Raw genomic sequence first — 19,423 nt, 5'->3', positions numbered from 1 at the left:
GATGGATTTTGGAGGAATGGAGATAGATTGGTTTCTAGCTGCATTGAAAGTCCCGTCTAAAATGAGCTTTGTGCGATCATGTTCATATTCAGATGGCTCATTCTCTTGCTGGGGCTTTTTTGTTTTAATCTGTTCTAGAGATCCAAAGATTTCCCACCTGCTTCTTCAAGCTCAATATCCAGTGGTTGCTGTGGACAGCTATATGCCTGTGATAGATGTTTTTACTGGCAGTAGAAGTGGAAGCCTGAGGGTCATTCTGGCGATGGGGTCAGCTGATCAAATAGTGGCACTGCAAAGGCTAAAAAATGAAGAACGAATGGTACCTCCCGTCACACAGCGCCCTTCCCACTCTCTGGACCCTCCTTCTACAAAGCCCACAACGGTATTGTTCAATAAATTCCCGTTCTTGTCGTAAGGGACACATGAAAAGGATTTTATCAGTGGGTTCACTAACAGACCAGTGATCCCCAATCTCTTTTGATGCTGTAGCCAATTTTGTTATAAATGATCACGTTCTTTGCAGAATTATATTGTTTGTACTCTTTTCTTACCCACTTTCCCTCACCAGTCTTGACATTATTGCCCTTTTTACTGCCCTGCATATCCACTGCTTCAATCTACGTGACAAGTGCAGTAAAAAAAAATAAAATTCTAGAAAATCTTAACTCTCTCAGCCTTATTCTGTACCATACAGGTTCTGCCACTACCATTGAGTTGGATATGTATGAACTTTAATGCTTTTTATGTGCTGTGGTTTTTTGCTTTTGCAGGAAAAAAAATTTCATTTCAATTTTTTCCAAAAAAATTGGCTTTCAAGGTTTCTGTGAACTTTAGGGAGAAAATAGCAGATAGTGGTTCTGAGTCCCCCCGTCTCAGGCTTCTTAGAATCTCATGTTCCCGGTCCTCTTGTATGCTGTTTCCTAAAGAGTCATCCTTTCCATGTGGATTTCCTTTGTTTTATTAGCAGTTCGACCAAGAAGGGGAAGACCTGATGGAGCACGTGTTTGAGATCCACGTGGAGGGTGTGAAAGGACTCACTCCCTTACAGTCCACCGTCTGGGGAGAGGCTGACTGCTACGTACAGTACTATTTCCCAGTTCAAGAGGCTGGTTGTGGTGCCCTGCAAGGAACTGAATTGCACGAGGATGGTAAGTTTCTTATATAATCCGTCCTTATTTAGAGCATTGCTTTAGTTAAATATTGTTTAGTAATGTTCTCTTTGCTTAAGTAAGAGGGGGTGTGTTTTTCTGAGCTTTCATGCAGCCAATGCTTGCTTTCCTCAGAAGATCTGCTTAATACTTGGTCTGCGTCAGTAAATTAAAAGCCTGCTTTGACTGAGGCAGACGGCAAAATTCCTAGCAAAAAAAGATACCTAGTTCTGAATCTCTTCACATGGTACCTTTTTGTTAAAGATCCTAGAGGAGTTCACCAACTGATCCTGCAAAGATCCAAGATCAGATTCGCAGGGAATACTAAGACTGTATACAGTTAAATTCAACGAAGGCTTTACAGACACAAGCCTTTCAAGGTGCTCCTTTTCATGGATACACCAAGAGAAGACTTGCCTGGTTTAGATCATTGGGATTATAAAGGAGTATTTAAATAATTGCAATTGTAGGAAAGGACTTAGTGTTGACTTCGAGTGCTTTGAATCACTAATATATATTTCCTCTGAAAAATGACAGTCAGTAACATTATTCCATAGAAACTCCTGTGGACTGTGTCAGCTTCCAGCCACATGTAACAGTAGCTTTCAGCCTGCGGCTCACAGGTTCGTGGGACTGCGTGAATTACTTGTAAAAGATTTGCAAAGTGAAACTCAGAAGAGCAAGCCTTCTGGCAGGAGGATTTAACTTATTGTCCACGGGTCCTGTCTCCTGAAAGACTGCAAAGAGAAAAAGGTTGAAAGCCCCCAAATGCAACCATTTTTAACCAACTCTGCTTGACTTGTAGGCATCAAATTGAAGTCATTTCGCACAGCAACCACTTTGTGTGTCCCTGATCCCGTCTTTAACGATGAGCATCATCATTCTTTGTTGGTTCCTGCTGATGTCCCAGTCCAGAGGCTCCTGGTCAGTGCATTTATGGCACCAGGAGCGGCTGGAGGAGGAATCCAGTTTGAAGTCTGGTGCAGGTACAGAATAACATCCTATTCTTTGTAGGTGTCAGAGTGATACAGATAGAGATGTATCTGGTATTGAAAAATCTCTAGCTGTGGGATGGATATTTAATAATATGGGAAAAAATGGTCAGCTAATCAACATTTGGTGATGAATATCTGCATTTAAGATTGCATTTAAGACACGTGAGGTTTTTTTTCCCCCAGCAGTGCTGATTACTCTTTTCTTCTCACAACTTCATTAGAAAGTGTGTGCTCTTAGTTTGCTTTCTTCCACATTAGTATCAGCATAGCGATCTAACAGTAGTGTTTAAACACTTGGCACATCTAAATTTTACTTAATAGCACCCTGGCAGTATAATTTCATTGTTTTGGGTTGGTTTTTTTTTTTCCCCTAATACAAGTCACCAAGTACAAAAGAATATACTATAAAATGTTTGTAAGTTCAAATTGTAGTTTCTTTGGCAACTGAAACTTATTACTAGTAACAGAAAGCAGAGACCATGAAGACAGTTAGCTTTAGAAAAGTATAATTCTAATAATGATAATGTGTTCATTCTGTAGTAAACAAACCAAGCTATTTAACACTCACAAGTTCACATGAGAATTATTATATGCTGGCTGTGTTTACGTTAATGTTGGTAATGACCAGAGCAGTTGAAGTGACCAATTGTTAGTACCTGGCATTTCAAAAATGTGCTTTAGCTCAGTTTCCTGAGGACGACTGGACTTTGGTTTAATCTTGCTGACCACTCACTGATAGTAGCTGGTAAATTTAGGTTATTTTGGGTGAAAGGAGCAAATTACTGAGCCGGAAGCCTTTTAGGAATTCTGTAAACATCCTCTTGCCAGTTTGCAATATTTGAAATGGAAAAAGCTTACCAACAGATCCTTGTAATGAGGAAGGAGATTAGATACTGACTGCCAGATTCCAAATCAAGAGTGTTCTTGCTATGATGCTGTCAGCATCTTGAATTACTCCTAGAAGTGTATGCAGAAGAAGTAGAAACCAACAGGGGTAATATTCCAAGATATTGGGAGTACTATTCAGGCAGTGCTCTACCCAAGACTCAAACAGTCATTTAATGTTCAGGATTTGTCCCAAAATGGAAAGAGAAACGCAAGTCTATATAGCACTACCACATTACTCAGGCATCCACAGGGTTTTCAGCAGCAGTGACTTTCTCCTGGACTATCTGTTGTTCATTAGATACAGTGCCAAAACTCATTTTAGGATGAGTCTGAAGCCAAGTAGCACAGTAAGAAACAGTTTAGAGTCCTTTTTTTACACTCACAAACTGGTACCACAAATCTGATCTGCAAGTAGCATTTTTATTTATTAATGGAAATTGAGAGCAGATACTATTTGGTGCCAGATCCTTCTCTTGTTTTTCTTTGGGATGCCAATTTTTAGTAGAGTTTCTGCTAGTTGGCTTGCTAGGACTGGTGCAAAAGTATATTTGTAGAATTATCTACTTGAGCACTTGTTTTTTTCTCCTGTGGAAATTCATTTACTTGAGTTTACCCCTTAGCCATCGGGAGACTAACTAGTGTTTGAAGACACACAAATTAAAGTTGACTTACGTGCAGTCGTGAGAGAAATGATGATTGTTTTGTCGTCATCAAAACAGCATGATTGATGCTGCTTCTTTGTGTCTTACCAGGTATTATTACCCAAATGTCAGAGACCAGATGGTTGCCAAAGGGACCTTGCCTTTGTCACGGCTATGTGCCATGGTGACTATGCAGCATCGTGAAGAAATAGGAATACAGACTTTTAATCTTCCGTTGGTCCCCAGGACTGATTCCTCAGAGGAATTTCATCTGCGGTCTTCAGGTAAGAAAGGCTTGTGGGTTTTCACTTTATGTGTCTGTATATTTGCTGCCAAGGGAAATAAAAATAGTATTTGTGTTGGAAACTGATACCAGCTGTGAGTGTTTTTCCTCCCAGCTTTCACTATCACCATAGCTCGTGAAGAATCGGTGATTAAACATGAGCAACCCTCCAACTCCTAACAAGTCTGTGTATTGAACTGCTCTGTGTATTGAACTGCTTAGTTGCCAAATAAGCCACAGTCTGTAGTTAAGCTTCCCACGTAAGGAAGGGAATGGGAGATCTGAAGAAGGGCTGTTTATGGTACGTGGTGTGGGCAGAGATGTATTTCTGTTCTGCTGTGGCTCTTTGAAATGATACAGACATCAGCTCTGGGAATGCCACTGAGGAAATCTGAGGCAGCTTCTTGGAAAAAATGGCCATAAAAAAAGCTGGGGCTGGAGAGTGAGTTCAGTAGGGTTCAATTATTTTGTAATAGGTTAGCCACGTGCGGCAACAGGAAATGTGTCTCTCTGAAGATTTTGTCACTGCAGTGCTATAAAAAAGATGTGTTGAAATACTGCAGTAGGATATTTTCAAAGTATTACAATGAATGCACACACGAGGGCGCGGCTGGGTTAAACAGCCTCTCCTAGTTTTACTATGCCATACATTTGCCAATGAGAAGGAGCCGTTACGACCATCTGATCTGACTGCCAGTAGGTCAGGATGCAGGGTGCAGTCCTTAAAATTTCCTTCTGTGCCTCCTGTATCAGGCCGTAACTTCTGGCTGCAGTACAGCATCTTGCACGGTCAGTCTCAATGGATTTCATATGGAATTATTTTTTGGATTAATAGACTAAGTTTTGTATTAAGAGGTATAACTAAGTATTGGTTGGATTGGATGTAACGGTATAAAAAGCTGACCATTTCTTTCCTTTCTTTCTTTCGTTTAATCCAGGCTTGCTTGATGTGAGTGTGAGATACCAACGATCCATGAAAACAGCAGCAGGAATAACTGCTCAAGCTGTTTCTCTTTCTGTACAAATACACAGAGCAGCTGGTTTGCAAGCAGCAGCTAGGTAAAGCCTAATTCAAAAAGAAAGCTTTTTCTCTTAAAATAGCTTTATCTGGAGGCAGCAGGCTGAGATATTAGATTAGAACAAGTTGTAACTGGCCAACTTTCCATCTGCAGAGACTGAGATTCAACCTGGCTTCTGATCAGAAGTGAAAATAACTTTTTATAAAGAACATCAGTGGTTATTTTTGTCCCTTAAGCTGCAGTACAGTGTGGTAGCATTCATTCTGCAGAAGGGTCGAGACCGTAAGGGCACATTTTTCTACATTTCCACATTTTTCTACACCAAAGGATGATATAAAAAATGGCTGATATAAAATGGTACCTATTGGGGCATTGGATCTTGATGCTACTGATGCTATTTAAAAGCTAGCTGAGATTTGTTGTCTTGAATTTCACTGTGGAAACATTGATAAGCTAACTAGTAAATGAAACATGTTCCTTTTCAGCAGAAGGCTGCTGCTCTAAGTGCACGGTATCACCTGAGCTTAGTTCCAATATGCAATTTTCAAGAATTAAGAAAGAAAGGGCTAGAAGAGAGGGAGTCAATTCCATAGGAGAAGAATGGCTCCTGTCATTCTAGAGCAGTGCTCACTGACCCTTTCTCAGTGTTGCTGAGCTCCTGATCCATCTTAATTCAAGTAGACTCTGTAAGATGCGGATCACTACTGTATGGTGCTTGGAGAAAAGTTAAGAAAGTGGAATGACCTCATCCTTCAGGTGTATGACCTGAGTAATACCTGGGTCTGTTTTACTTGTAAATAATTGTGTCTGCTAATTTCACCTCCTTTTGCTTGTCAGTACTAGTCTGTAAAAATAATTTGGCTTGGCCTTTTACTTCCTTCTGGAGCAGGTTCTCTGGGAAGTTACCCTACAGCTTTTTCTACAGTATGGGATATTTTTAAAGGTGCTGAGTACTTTCTCCACCACTTTGGTCTTAGATCCTGACAATGATAAGAGCACAGCCACCAGTGATGGACCTTGTGATAGTTACTCTCACCATTTCATATCTGTTCCTATAGTATGTTCAGATGAAAAAAAAATGGTGAAAAATAATATGCAGCCAGAACCCACATCTGTTTTGACTTACAACATTCACTGTTTTGTCCAATCTTTTCACTATGAAGACTTGAAACTTTTGCTTTAATTGCATTGGTTCCTAGATTCCTTGTACCTTATATTCATTCTCTTTCTTCTTTTCTTTTTACGTACTCAATGAAGAGCTGTGGCACAAAAGAACCCTTCAGTCCAGTACTACGCAGGTGTGGGAGTTAATGCTTATGTCTCTGTGCACCTCTCCTTCCTACCTGAGGCAGAGAGACGCAACACTCGAGCCGTGGCTCGTACTTTCTGCCCAGAGTTTGAGCACCATGTAGAGTTTCCTTGTAACCTCGTCATTCAGAAAAGTAGTGGAGAAGCCTCTTGTCTGGGGGAACTCTTGCAGTCTGCCAATATCGTCTTCTCTATCTACCATCAGAGCACCAAGTCAGGTAAGGAGAGCCAGTAATTACAATGACTCAGTGCTGTTGCAGAATGATCCGGTCCCCTTAATTTTTCATTTAGAAGAGAGACTATTCTGTGCAGTTGCTAATAGATGTGATAACCTAAACTGTCTTCAGAGAAGGCTTTGGGAGATACTTTCACCTTGTGCAAAGAGTTAAGGTTTCTAAGACTCCAGGTGATCAAGATCACCTTTTAAATGAAAAGCTAATGCCATTAACAGTAATAATGCTTGACTCTTGGAGCACCCTGTCTTTGTATGTGCATGCCTTATTGCCTCCACTTCATGAACGAGGTAATGGAGGTTCAGGGGAATGATAGCTTAAAATCCTCTGGTGATCCTGTGGTAGATAGGCAGGATTCTTTTACAACATAACAACATGTTGTAGAATTATTTTATAAACAAAATGTACCTAAAGATGGCATTGTTTTTTACTCCTGGGGGAGAAAAGTCAGGAGTGGCATGTTGTTAGGGTAACTGACCACTAGCTCCCCACTGGTTACTTAATGTTCATCTGTGGAAATATTCAGCGGTGGTGGAGCATGTATCCTGTAATGAATGTGCACTGGCAATTCCTACAGACAGGTTTTGTTCACACCCCTGTTTCTCAGGGATTTTGGCCTGATATGTACTGGGCCATTTGTTTTGACTTTGTCCTTTTTTGGGGGTTAAAAGTGTTTTCAGTATGACAGCTGAGCTATTCGCTGCTGAAGCAATACAGCTTTCTTTCAAAGGAGATACTGTCTGAATCACTTTTAAATCTTGCGTTCCAGTTTGGTGTATTTGCAAAATGATTTCTTTTCCAGCCACTGAGACCTTGGCAGCTCGGACATCAAGAGATTATCTTCTTGGGACAGTCACAATTCCAACCAGAGACCTGCTGAGAAGAAGATCAGGTAATACAGCGGCGTTACGCTGCTGACGTTCTGGGTAAATGCTATAGTAATTGCTTAAAACAATTTTCATTCCCATTTTGGGGGGTTTGGTTTTGTTGGGTTTTTTTTTTGACCAAAGTTCTCTCAGACATTGCACATGCCTTCATTAAAAATCTTGTATTAGAAAACTCATATAAGGGTTGTTGTGTGAAGGTTAGTTTTCAGGGCGCAGGATGTGTAGTAGTCGAATTGATATTAACCTCCTTAGTATTTTATTCAGTGCCATTTATTTTCTACCTTAAGATGGAAAGTCCAAGAGTGGTAGTGTTCGGTGGAGGACCAATGATTGCTTTTGAGATGTCAAAGCTGGAAACAAAGGCTTAAATAGGTTAGAAAGCAGTTGGATTAAATTTTTAAACTAAATGTAAAATATCTCCTCTATCTAGTGTTAGTTTGTGATGATAATGTCTTATAATAATAATGTTGTCATTATCATCTTGGTTATTTCTGCTTTAATCTCAGTATAGCGCTAGTTTTCTCTAACATGAAGTTTGGGTTTATTTTTAATGGGAAGAGAGGAGGAAAAAACTGAGAATGCCTAATTTTATAATTGGAGATTCATGAGATATAGTGTTGTTGTAAAATGAGTGTCGTTAATGAAATGGAAAGGCAAATGCCTTTGGGATCAGAACTATCGGTGAGGTTTTCTGAGGTCTAACAATTTGCTGCTTTTTCAGGTTAGAAATCATTTGACAAATTCCAGACTTTCACAAGAAAGACACACTTCAAGTACTGGTCCTTGACTAATGACCAGAGAGCGGAAAATTCTTTACTGATGTTTTTAAAAGGTAGGATAAGTCTAATTACGATCTTTTGTCCTGCAGGTATTACAGGCTGGTACCCAGTTACCCTCCCTGAAGATTTAATGCCTTCCCACTGCACAAACGTCATGCAGGCCATTGTGGGAGGACTGGAACTTTCTGTTACCTTTGCTCATCAGGATGACAGAGAGCGTGTTTTGGAGGCTGCTAAGCTCTTAGGATGGAACAGTGAGGAGAGCCGTGAAGACAGCATGGATGATAGCGACGAATGGGAGCAGAGTGCCAATCCAGCAACTGTGACCATCTCAACTCCGAGAGTATGGCTGCCAGTCCACTGTGTGCTGCTGGCAGGCCAGGCGCATCTAAATAAAAGCACTTATTGCTACCTCAGGTATAAGCTATATAATCAGGAAGCCACGTGGACTTTGCTTCGGAGGCCAAAATTGAGTGATGACACAAAGAACGTTACAGTGAACTTTAAGAAACTGAACAAGGTGACTCTCAGAAGGAGCCAAGGACTGCTTTGGTTCTTCAGAGAGGAGAAATTAGAAATCCAGGTGTGGTGGGCATATGGTAAAGAAAATGATGTGGAAAGACCACTTGATACAGATCGTCTTATTGGATCTGCCTATGTCGACCTCGCAGCGTTAGCAGAGAGGTCAAGGAAAACACTAAGTGTTAGTGGTAAGTTCCTAAAGAACATTGTCCTTTCATTCCTCTTTATTGATGTTTCAGTTTGGTTACTTCTCTGGTCACTTTAAGCAAAACATTTACAGTTTTGTTTTGTCCTGTATGCAACCTGCTCTCAGCTCCTCCTTTCACTGAAGATAAACAAGGTTAAAATGCTTGCTTCACTGAATTCAAAACTTAGCAAGTTTAAATGGGTGAAAAATTGGCAGTAATGATCAGTGATAGGGAGAGCAATTAGCCTACGTGGATTGATGAAGAACATTTCTTCAAAATTACGGATTTGGCATCATAATAGAGTGAGAAGGAGTAAGAATAATGTCTTTCTAGGAGGCTGAATGCCTGCAGTCAGAGAAAAGGACTAGACAGCAAGAAGGTCCTGGAAACTTCTGCTTTGTTCGGTTACTTAGGCTTCTGTCATCTACGTGGTATCCATCAGCACCCAGCTTGCAGGCAGATTGGTGGACAGGTTATTGGCTCTTCTTTGGAGTGTGCTTAGGGAAGGGAGAAGGAACAAGAGTTAAAAGAAAATTTTGTGCTGCATCTGTATTGTATTTTCCATATATGTGTATAAAATTATGCAGAGGCGCTATTCCCAGGACTCTCAGGAAGTTGATGCGCTTTAGAATAGTAATCTGAGCTGCCAGTGGGAAAATGTACCCAATTTGGGGGATTGGTTACCTGTTTTTAACCTTTACAAGCTGATATTTCTAACAGTGCACTGGGTGATACCTTGCATAGAAATTATATTGAAAAACAAAATTCATTCTGCTGGTCTGATGTGAGATCTTTACTGTAATGAACTCTACCAGCTTTTTTCCAAGATCCTAGTTTTGCTTTGCCTTGTTTAGCTGGTTGGTTGTGAATTCTCTTACAGGGGTTTATCCATTGTTCAGATGCAATGCTGCAAACCTAGCTGGAGCTGCCGTACGCGTTCACATCGTTCTTTCTTCCACTTCTGCTGCTCTGCCCAGCAGACTTCACTTTGCTGAGGAATACAGCAATAGTGAAGATGAAGGCACAGAGAAAGCACCTGATCTGAGCCAACAGGTCTCTGAAAATCAGAGTCAGAAACTGGATATCGTAAGTTCAGAAATCACCGATAGCAAACCACAAGAAGAAGACATGATGTTTCTGGAAAACACAGTTGCTGTCAATATCCTTGTGGAAAGAGCAATGCATCTAAGTTTAAAAGGTAACACCGCCTCCCCCCCCCCCCCCCTTTTTTTTTTCTTCCCCCCCCCCCCCCCCCCCCCCCCGGTACTGCATGGAGCAATTTAAAAACAAATCCTCAAACTTCCTCCGGCACGGTGAATGGATGTGATGGGTTTTGAACTTGGCCTTGTAGTGGTGCAACCCTGAGAGCATTGCATCATTGTATAAGTACAGGGGAAGCAGGAGGTTAAACTATTCAGCCTATCTCTATTAATAAAATCCAAAATATAAATAATATAATGTTCACTGTTACAGATGACAGCTGAATTCTGAAGTTAAGCATTATCTGAATAACTCAACCCCAAGACACTCGTATCTCAAAGACTCTTGCGAATTAGCATTTTTAGCATATAATGAATTTGTAAAGCTGGCTTACTCGTGCTATCTGGAGACTGCCAGACACAGCAGTGAGGAAGGGCAATGGAAGGGCAGAGCAGTCTCAGCTCACCCAGGCTTGACACACTGCTTCCCGCTCTGTGGAGTGGGCATTACAGTTCGGTGGCTAGACACTATGCTGAGGGTCACCAAAGAATTGCTCTTCGCTTTTAAATTGATGCTAAGCGTACTAAAATATTCCTTCCTAGCAGGTGGTGTTTGGTTCTTGATGTGCAGCAATGTAACACACTTGGTGAATTTGCAGGTTTTTGGAGCCTTTTGTTTTTCCCTCAAGTTGCAGTCTGTAAGTGAATCTCTTGGTTAAAGATGAGTTAAACCCTTTAAAGCACATCAGGTGCTCTACCCTTCACTTTGGGCACCTCTAGCGCTGCATGACGTGATCACTTTGTGTTTGCTCAGCTCTTGGAGTGATCTGACCTTGTTTGGGCCATTGCACGCTACCTAAATACAAATAGGAATAAGGAAACGAGCCGAGGTGAGTTTACTGGCAACGCCTCTGAGATCAACTGTTTCATCGTCCAGGTGATATGCCAGAAAGAAACACTCAGCGTTTTATGGCGTGATAACACAACTAAAAGAGTCAAATATAAGCCATGATTTAAGTGTAAGTAATTCTGATACATACTGAGCCCCACAGATGGCTTTTTATAATGATTCTATAATCTTCTGGAATTCATAGTCTTTGGAAACCTGGGGCAACATTGCTCCTGCAAAGTTTTTGATGGGGTAAAGGAGGTTTCTTTTGATGGTGTACGCTATTGCAATATTTCCATCTTCAAACAACTTATCATTTTAGGGGATTTTTAGAAGTAACTAACTGAGAGGCAACTGATACACTGAAACAAATGCTATATAAGCTGGTTTCAAGAAGGATTTTCATTCTTCATGATAACAATTCATTATTGTGTTACAGATAAAAAGGCTGGAATACATTTCCAGTCCACTATGTTATGGATGATAAACTTCCTGCAATTTTGGAAGAATTACTTAAGATACAAAATTTTTAGAAACTGAATGAAGATACAAAATGTTTCCTCAAGCCTCTTCATATTTCTCGTGGTCTAAAGTAAATTTTCCTGTTTTCTTTTGCTTCATCTTCCAAATAATATAAAGAAAAGAAATAGCCTAAATTTCATAACATTGGAAAGGAATGAAATTAATTCTATAAAAGCGTAGAAGTTCTACAAAATGCAGGCATTCAAACCAACAAGTCTTTTCTCTAACTTAGTTCTAGCTGTTTTGAGCACTGTTTCGAACAATATTAGAACAGAACTTTCCATGTATCTTTTAAGGACTGAAGTCACTTTAATCTGCAGTTGCTAACCTCTTCCTGCCATGTTTTTCATCTTCTTCTGTACAGTTCTCGCCTCCCCAGGGAATAGATGTCTGTTGATTTTCTTCTGCCTGTGGTGGTCTTTTTTTAAAGTTAAGCTTCACCACTAGCGAATGGCTGCTGGATTGGCAGGCGCAGACCCTATGATTCTCTCCCCACAGAGCAGCTACAAAACAGAAGCGTAGGAGCGCAAGCTTCTCCGTGGACCTCGCTGGGATGTAGGTCCGCGTATTTATCAATGGAAGATCATCCCTAGCAAAAGGGGTTTCCCTTCCCACTCTTGGCTTCTCTGCCAGGATGCTCCTTAGAGAGATTTTTGTCATATGGACAACTGTCTTTTCAGAATAATGTAAAGAACATATTTCCAGCAACCCTTCAGCCATATAAACCCTTAGTTTATAACTAATATTTCTAAATGTAACTTCTTTGCAAAGTTCAAGCATTGGGAGTCACTAGGCTAAATCAGGCTCTGTAAGACTCCTTTGATTACGGCTGACCTTTCTTATTAGAGCCAACAATTCTTTCTATTACAGGCTTTTCTTTTCCTGGAGGAAAAGCAAGCTAACACTTGAGAAATGCTGGTTTTGCCTTTGACTCCAAAGATTGATTTTAGGTCTGCGTTTACATGCAGGAGATGGTGAGCTAGTCTGGACAGATCTTGCTCATTTCTCTAAGTTGAGCTCACATTGCCCACATCTGTGTTTGAATTGTCATATCTACAGTCTTATCAAACTGCAAAGAGTTTTGTGTGGCATGTTTTAACTGAAGTTGTTGTGGATATTGTAAAAAAAAAAAAAATATTGTTCTCAAGCAAATCCTCATGGTCAAGGCATAAATAAGCAGTAACTCAGTAAGCTACTATAAATCAGTCACATTTTATTGTATTTTCCACAGATAACCAGACTTCAGGAAAAAAGAGAATTATTTTTAGTTAAATCAGATTCATACTCATCAGTTTTGATCATTCTGGCCAGCATGGTCTTGGAAAAGTCCAAAGCCGCATGCTGAGTCCTTGGAAAGCAGAAAGGAGGAAACAATCTGTAATAACTGAGTGATAGTTGGTTGCAAAGTCTGATCTTGTTTCCCCTTGGCTAAGTCCGTTTCTCCTAGCAGATTTTGCCAGCTACAAATTCACCACCTGAACAGCTCTGTAAGCAGTAAAATGCTACTACAGCTTTACAAGCCATGAGACAATGCAGCAAATTAATCTCACTAATGTGAACATGACCGGAAGGGTCACGTACAGAAGGGAAGAGGCCCTAAGCATCGCTCCTCCTTTTTGGGCTATAATTCAGTGCAAGTGACTGTATAATTTCTGCAGCTTTCATTCAACAATCTCTAATCCATAATATCCAGCAGCATCTGGGGAACATCTAGCTCCATCCCTTAATTTGACCTTGCGTTCCTCTGATGATAAACTATCTGCCTCTAAGTGCAAACATACCCAATTAAGTCAGACTAGTTAATTTGTTACCTGTTTTCTCACAAACCTTTTCCCAGGTTATTTCAGGATGAATGAGGGAGAAAATGCTTGTGGTTCCAGCCCTGAACTGTGTTTACGCAAGGAGCCTTCTAAAGGTTTCACTGGTGCTTCGCAGAGCGAATGCCTAGGTTGGCAATCACAAAGGTCTAGTTTGTGCATAGATTAAAAATGGTATTTCCTGAAGCTACTTAAAAACAATTTCAGCAAAGCCTACCTGCTGCCCCATGTGTAGCTCCCCGGACTAGGACATGAAGGCAATTGACTTTTCCCTCCCTAACTCTGATACAAACTTTGATGTTTTGGCCAAAATGTTAAGGCCTCATCTACACTAGACTTTCTCCTCTCAAATTTCCTGCTGGTGCAGGAGCAGGGCTGGTGGGAGTACAGGCGCACTTAATAGTGAGCGGTATTTTACTTTCCATGTGCTCTATCCCTGCTCAAAGCATGTACCATGGGAAAATACAGGGAACCATGACAATTTATCTGTAACACAATCTCCTACTTCTACAGTAGGTATGAAGGGCGGTGAGAAAAGTTGGGAGGGAAGCCAGCAACAATTTGAAATACAATTGTATTTACTGCTTTTTCCTCTTTAAATCTTCAGAACAGATGAGAGTGGTACTTGTTTCTACCCTGTAGGGATGTTAAGTTTCTCTAATTATTTCAGTCTTTCTAAGATGAACTAATAGAGGCTATAAAAATTTTATTTATCCTTGGGTATTGTTAACACCAGCTGTGCATTTTCTTATTCAGTCAACACAAGTGAGCTTCCTCTCAGCAATCCAGCTGTTAAGTCAAACTGCCTTTTGTAACGCTGGGTATTTTCTATGTTTGCAGCTAGGATTGCCAAACTCGCTGGTCCAGCGCAGAGGGTAACTCAAGCACTGGAACAGGGTCCTGGAGACCTGGGGTTTATTCCTAGCTTTGCCTCTGACTTCTCAGATGATCTTGGGCAAATGGTTTTTCTGTTTTTCCCTTGAATATTCCAGTTTCTGCTCTGTAAAAGGTTCGTGTAATATTTGCTCCCATTGTAAATATAAAGTATTTTCAGCTCCACCAATGAAAAGGGGTATTTCCTAGATGGTGGATTTCTTTGTTAATTATCTGGTTTTAATTGCTGAACTGCCTTTAGATTTTTTTTTTATTATTATTAATAACAAATCTGTATTTAATTCTGTATAATTTTAGGGAGTCCTTTGACAGAACGTGAAGTAACAGCACCCAGTAGCTGCGTATCATTTGCTGTTGCTGGTGCAGATGCTCCAATAACCACTTCAGTAATAGAAAATACAGACTCACCGGTCTGGGACTTTCAGCAACAAGCAAGGTGAGCGATGTGGACTCGCACAGACACACTTTGGATCTGGCAGCCAGGCTGGGTGTGAAAAGGATGTATGCAGTTTGCAGGGGGGATGCTTTTCTACTTACCAGGCCGGTACTCAGCTAAAAATGCTTGTTTCCGTGTTTTATGATGACCATGTGCTCCTGTTGGGTGAAAAGTTGTTTGAGGAGGCTTGGTCTTAAAGCTAGCGTGAGGAAGGACGGTTTGATGTGCACGGAACCTTGGCTGCATTGTATTTTGGCTTAAGACCTTGGGTGAGTCAGTGTATTTCCACTCATCTGTAGTTTCCTAGAGGAAGGGGCTGCTAATTGCTAAAGGACTCTTGGCAAGGTTAAGTAAGACTTGATCCAATTTATTGGCTTTTTCAGTATGTTTTACTTTGTTTCATGCTTAGAAATTTTGCCCTGGTTCAGGACCAGAGCTCTAAGTTGGGATTCACCTACTGAAACTTTACATATCTGGAAGTTAGGTTTCTGACTCAGAGCTGTTCAGCCGTGGCTTCCTCTGCAGTCACTGGAGAGACGCAGGCACCTCCAGACGGTGAGTCACTTGACCTGTGTTAGAGACCCAACTTAGGACAAAATTCCCTAAGGATGCCTGTTTCTCTCTAGTGACTGCCAAAATAGTGTAGGGAACATAGCTCAGACTTAGATATCTGAGCCTAAATTAGAGCAGATGAATTGACCACTCCAAGGAACCTCAGCAGATCAAGTCATTCGGTAATAAACCTGTGTTTGCAGTCTTGTGGTTTCCCCAGTGTTTCTATACCAGATTTTAAATTAATTCCAAAGCAGTAGCCAGAAGCGTTTTCTAAACTAGGTGGAACATGTCTGTTACAGGCAACAAGAAAGCATACTGAATTTACTTTGTCCATCACAAAATGCATGCAAATACATACCAGTGCCTGCACACGAGTGGGCTTTTCTGCCAGACTGCTGAGTTGGGCTTTTGGCTTTAGGGAATTTGTAATATGAAGGTGAAACCATTGAAAGACTGATAGCTGAAGTTTAAAAGTTCTGTTTCAGAGGTTGCTTATGCTCAGAGTCATATCTGAATTGCTTCAAGCAACTTAAAAGCTGTTCTACATTTGACACTTCAATTGTCAGGGTGGTTTTTTTCCAGAAATCAGCTTCAGATATTACAGCTTTCAACCATAACCCCAGTGCTTTGCTGTCACTGTATTATTGAGTCAAGAAATAAACCGTATTTCCATTTCTTCATGGATTTATTGTCCTATCCTTTAAATTTAGAACAAGAGCGAGGAGAGGGAAATACTTCTTGAATAAGCAAAAGCCAAAACCTTGTAAAGACACTTATGCTTTTGAGGGCTCAATGATTTTGGGTTTTGTTGTGTTCTCCCTTCCCCCCCCCATCATTCCAGAAGGAAACTGATTTGTCTGGGTAGATACAACAGCATTGAATCTTTAGAGGCATTTTACTGCACTTGCTCTTTTTCCTGACTTTGAATAACAAATTATGATTTTGTTCTTAACAGATTATCCAAAGAACTTCTGCTGGATCCGCAGCAAACCTTGGTCTTCAAAGTGTGGCATAAAGCAGGTAAAGTTTGTAGTGCGGTATTGAGAGGAGTGTTTTTTCTGCATCCCTTTCCTTGCGTGATTTGTATTTAAAACAAGTAAAGTAAATTCTGTTAAGTAAATTGGAGAGTAGAATTGTAAAGACAGATCCTCCAGTATTTAATTGGTACCAAGCAAGCGCAAAAATCTATGTGTTTGTTGTTGGGAAGACAGCACTACTTCGATTCAAACTGCTAGGATATGATCTTTAAAATACTGGGTTTTTTTCTTCCTTTTTACATACTAAAGTTCAGCTGACTGATTTCTTGTTTAAAAAATAAACTTCCTGTGTAACTCAGCCTTTCTCTGTATTATACAGAGTACTGTGTGTACACACTGATTCTCCTGCCAGTCCCTCTCCCTGCCCTGCTCTTTCATTTTCTCAGCAGGGACATTTTTAGCTGGATGTAACTGCTAAGGTAATCCAAATAATATCCTCTTCTTGGATAGGATTGTTTGTTCTGTACTGCAGATAAATTTGCAAGACAGAAAAGGTAAAATGTTGCACAAGAATGCAACGGTGTAATGACATTTTTGAGAGTTTTGGCAAAGTGAAAAGGGAAGAAACAGGAGTTTCTGAAGTGAGAATGCAATTCTGGAGGCGGAATGCATTTGCTGAGGTCCCTGAATTGGCCTCCAGGTTCATTTTTTCACGTCTCTGATTGTCTCTTATTTCTAGCCCATTTTCAAGCTGAATATTTTTCCCTTTATTACAACCCTTGTCTGACTAGTTCTTCTGATTAAGAATTGCATAGGATAAATAACCCTCATGTCCTTTCTTACACCTGCAGCAAGGCCCTCATTCTGCTGTGAATTATTACCAATGTAGGTGTTCAGGTTATCAACAGTTGCAATAGGGATGGCTATTTTGGCAAATCCGTAGGGAGGGAGCTGGTTTAATTGCTCGAAACAATTTTTCCTGCTTCTCAATCAGGCACCATAGCTCTCTTAGTATGAAACATGTTAACAACCAAAATCTAAGTCTCATTTCTGTTGTCTTAAACTCCATTTTCTATTTCCTCCACTTTTTTTGTTCCACTCTTTACTTGCTCTTTACCTCATGAGAGCTGCCAGCTTTTAAACCATTTTTTCAGTGTTATAAGATGTCTTTCCTGTAAAGTCTAGACGTATTTCAAGGGCTGTATAACTGGCTTATTTTTAGTATTCCTGAAAATGTTTCGTTTACATGCAGTTTAAATTAATATGTGCTTTATATTCTTCTTCCCCAGAGATTGAGCGAGTGATAGGATTTGCATCAGTGGACCTTTCTCCTCTTCTTTCTGGCTTCCAGCTCGTTTGCGGGTGGTATAATATTACGGACTTCAGTGGACAGTGCCGAGGACAGATCAAAGTAGCAGTTTCCCCTCTTCAAAACATAAATAATCTCAAAGAAGAAAGGCAGGCAAGGATCCGGACCCAGCCAGCAAGTTCTTCAGTACGAACTTCAGTTTCCTCCCTTGTGCATATCTGATTAGATTCCTAATAATCAGCACTGACTCTGTGGGTTACTGAAGTAATGAGCAAACATAGCAAATTCGCAGCACTGTAATGGATCAGTCTGTGTAAATATATCAGAAACACTTAATTCCTTGTTTAAGAATGCTGCTCTGTGTTTCCATGGTAGCTGCAGGCCAACGCTAGTTACAGCGCGCTCATTCAAACCTAGGTCGTGAACATCTCCAGTGGGTTCTATCACTCTGGTGTTTCATTGTGGATGTGGGGGTTTTTATTGTTAGGAGAATATTCTGTGGGTTTGGATGTCTGCCATTGTTCTGTTTGCTGCTTTGGGTGGCAGCTGATGCCCAAAAACATACTGTAAATTCAGCCTTTCGTTGGTTAGGAACTTTCTAGTTTGGCAGAAATCTATTTTTCTGAAAGATTTGCCATTTCTTGTGTGTGTTTTATTCTCTAGACTTTCCAGTTACGCTGGGGTGTGATATACACATGTAATGGAGCCCCTATACCCTGCTGTCCATCAGTTTACTCTTCAGTAGTGTGGGGGGAATTAACAAATGTTTCTGAAATAAGAGTGTTGTTAAATGGTACTTTGGCTCAGTGCTGGAAAATCCTTTGCAAATGTAAAGCTATTTAGAAAACTTAAGTTTTTGTTTGCAAGGTCAGCAAGATACTACTTTAATTTCTCTATTTTCTTGCTGTGGAAGGTTCATGTGTGGTGTTCCTCTTTATTCTAGGTGAAGGCCAGCTTTCCAACATTTCCCAGTAATGCTACAAGCTTTTCCAAGCAGATGTTGAACACCGTGTCAAAGGAAGTCAGTGTTCCTACTCGAGAACGGTAAGTCAGCTGGCTATCGGTCATTTTGATCGTTGTCAGGGCTCAGAAATCTACCTATGTGAAGCCTATTGACTCTACCAAAAAAATAAATCAAGCCCTGTCAAAGTTCTTACCCTGTGTTTGGGCTTAAAGATTATACCAAGTTCCCTTTACCAGTGAGAGGGAGGCCCAGGAGATAGCAATCCTGAGACAGGTTCCTTTCTGCAAAACCCAGATGTTCTTTTTCTTCTCACTGATGTTTCTTTTGTTTCATTACACCCTTCTACATTAGGATTTACACCATGCCACTGCTAAAACTGGCAGATTCTTCTTCCAGGCCTTTATAAGAATCAGGATTGTGTTTGTGTTTGTTTTTATTTTTAGTAAGGATAATAAGCGTAAGTTAGAATAGAGTATTACTGATATATCCCCTTTATTTTGCCGTAACTCCTGTCCATGGCCGGTGAATGACAGCTGGTGAAATGCTGTAATATTGCACATTCCAGGACTAGGACTGTCGGATATCCTGCAGCAATTCCTGCTTTTTGTCCCTTAAAACAAGCGCCAATGTTTATGTATTTAACTAGCGACATGTGAGAGAGCATTTTAATTCATGGTTTGTTTCTTTAGCATACACAGGAGATGACACTTTTCCTGTATGTGTCTTTGACGTTTAGAGGGACCATGGGCCACCGTTATGTGGGCTGAACAGCTGGCTGGGCAGCTTCCAGCAGACATTGCAAATTCCCTGTCAGCCACACTGTTAACCAGTGCGGAGAGGGTAGTTGCAGTTTATTTTAGTGTAAATCTGAAACAATAAATGCCATTCTTGATGACACTTGAAAGAGCTCGTTTCATCCATCGGTGGCTCTTTAATGCATTTAAAGATGTTGGATATTCTTAGTTGGCAG

The 19,423-nt window shown here is 40.5% G+C and overlaps 1 protein-coding gene across 4 annotated transcripts in view; it reads left to right on the top strand.

Annotated features, from left to right (window-relative positions):
* Positions 1-19,423, top strand: part of C2CD3 (C2 domain containing 3 centriole elongation regulator) — a 52,043-nt gene that overhangs the window by 17,521 nt on the left and 15,099 nt on the right. For 3 of the 4 annotated variants that reach the window (XR_012773874.1, XM_075491355.1, XM_075491358.1), the window contains exons 16-28: positions 139-382; positions 965-1,148; positions 1,954-2,134; positions 3,784-3,956; positions 4,894-5,014; positions 6,232-6,500; positions 7,318-7,407; positions 8,271-8,891; positions 9,772-10,089; positions 14,510-14,648; positions 16,159-16,223; positions 17,470-17,675; positions 18,433-18,533. Coding sequence is in view for 3 of the 4 variants with exons in the window: in XM_075491355.1 (XP_075347470.1) it covers positions 139-382; positions 965-1,148; positions 1,954-2,134; positions 3,784-3,956; positions 4,894-5,014; positions 6,232-6,500; positions 7,318-7,407; positions 8,271-8,891; positions 9,772-10,089; positions 14,510-14,648; positions 16,159-16,223; positions 17,470-17,675; positions 18,433-18,533 (2,712 nt within the window). In the remaining variant the exon portion in view is untranslated. The remainder of the gene's footprint in view (positions 1-138; positions 383-964; positions 1,149-1,953; positions 2,135-3,783; positions 3,957-4,893; positions 5,015-6,231; positions 6,501-7,317; positions 7,408-8,270; positions 8,892-9,771; positions 10,090-14,509; positions 14,649-16,158; positions 16,224-17,469; positions 17,676-18,432; positions 18,534-19,423) is intronic. The other variant, XM_075491356.1, reaches the window with a different exon arrangement.

This window comes from Mycteria americana, chromosome 1 (assembly GCF_035582795.1).
Source record: "Mycteria americana isolate JAX WOST 10 ecotype Jacksonville Zoo and Gardens chromosome 1, USCA_MyAme_1.0, whole genome shotgun sequence".
Classification (NCBI taxonomy): domain Eukaryota; kingdom Metazoa; phylum Chordata; class Aves; order Ciconiiformes; family Ciconiidae; genus Mycteria; species Mycteria americana.
The sequence above is the reverse complement of the archived record's forward strand: the minus strand, read 5'-3'. Positions and strand labels throughout refer to the sequence as shown.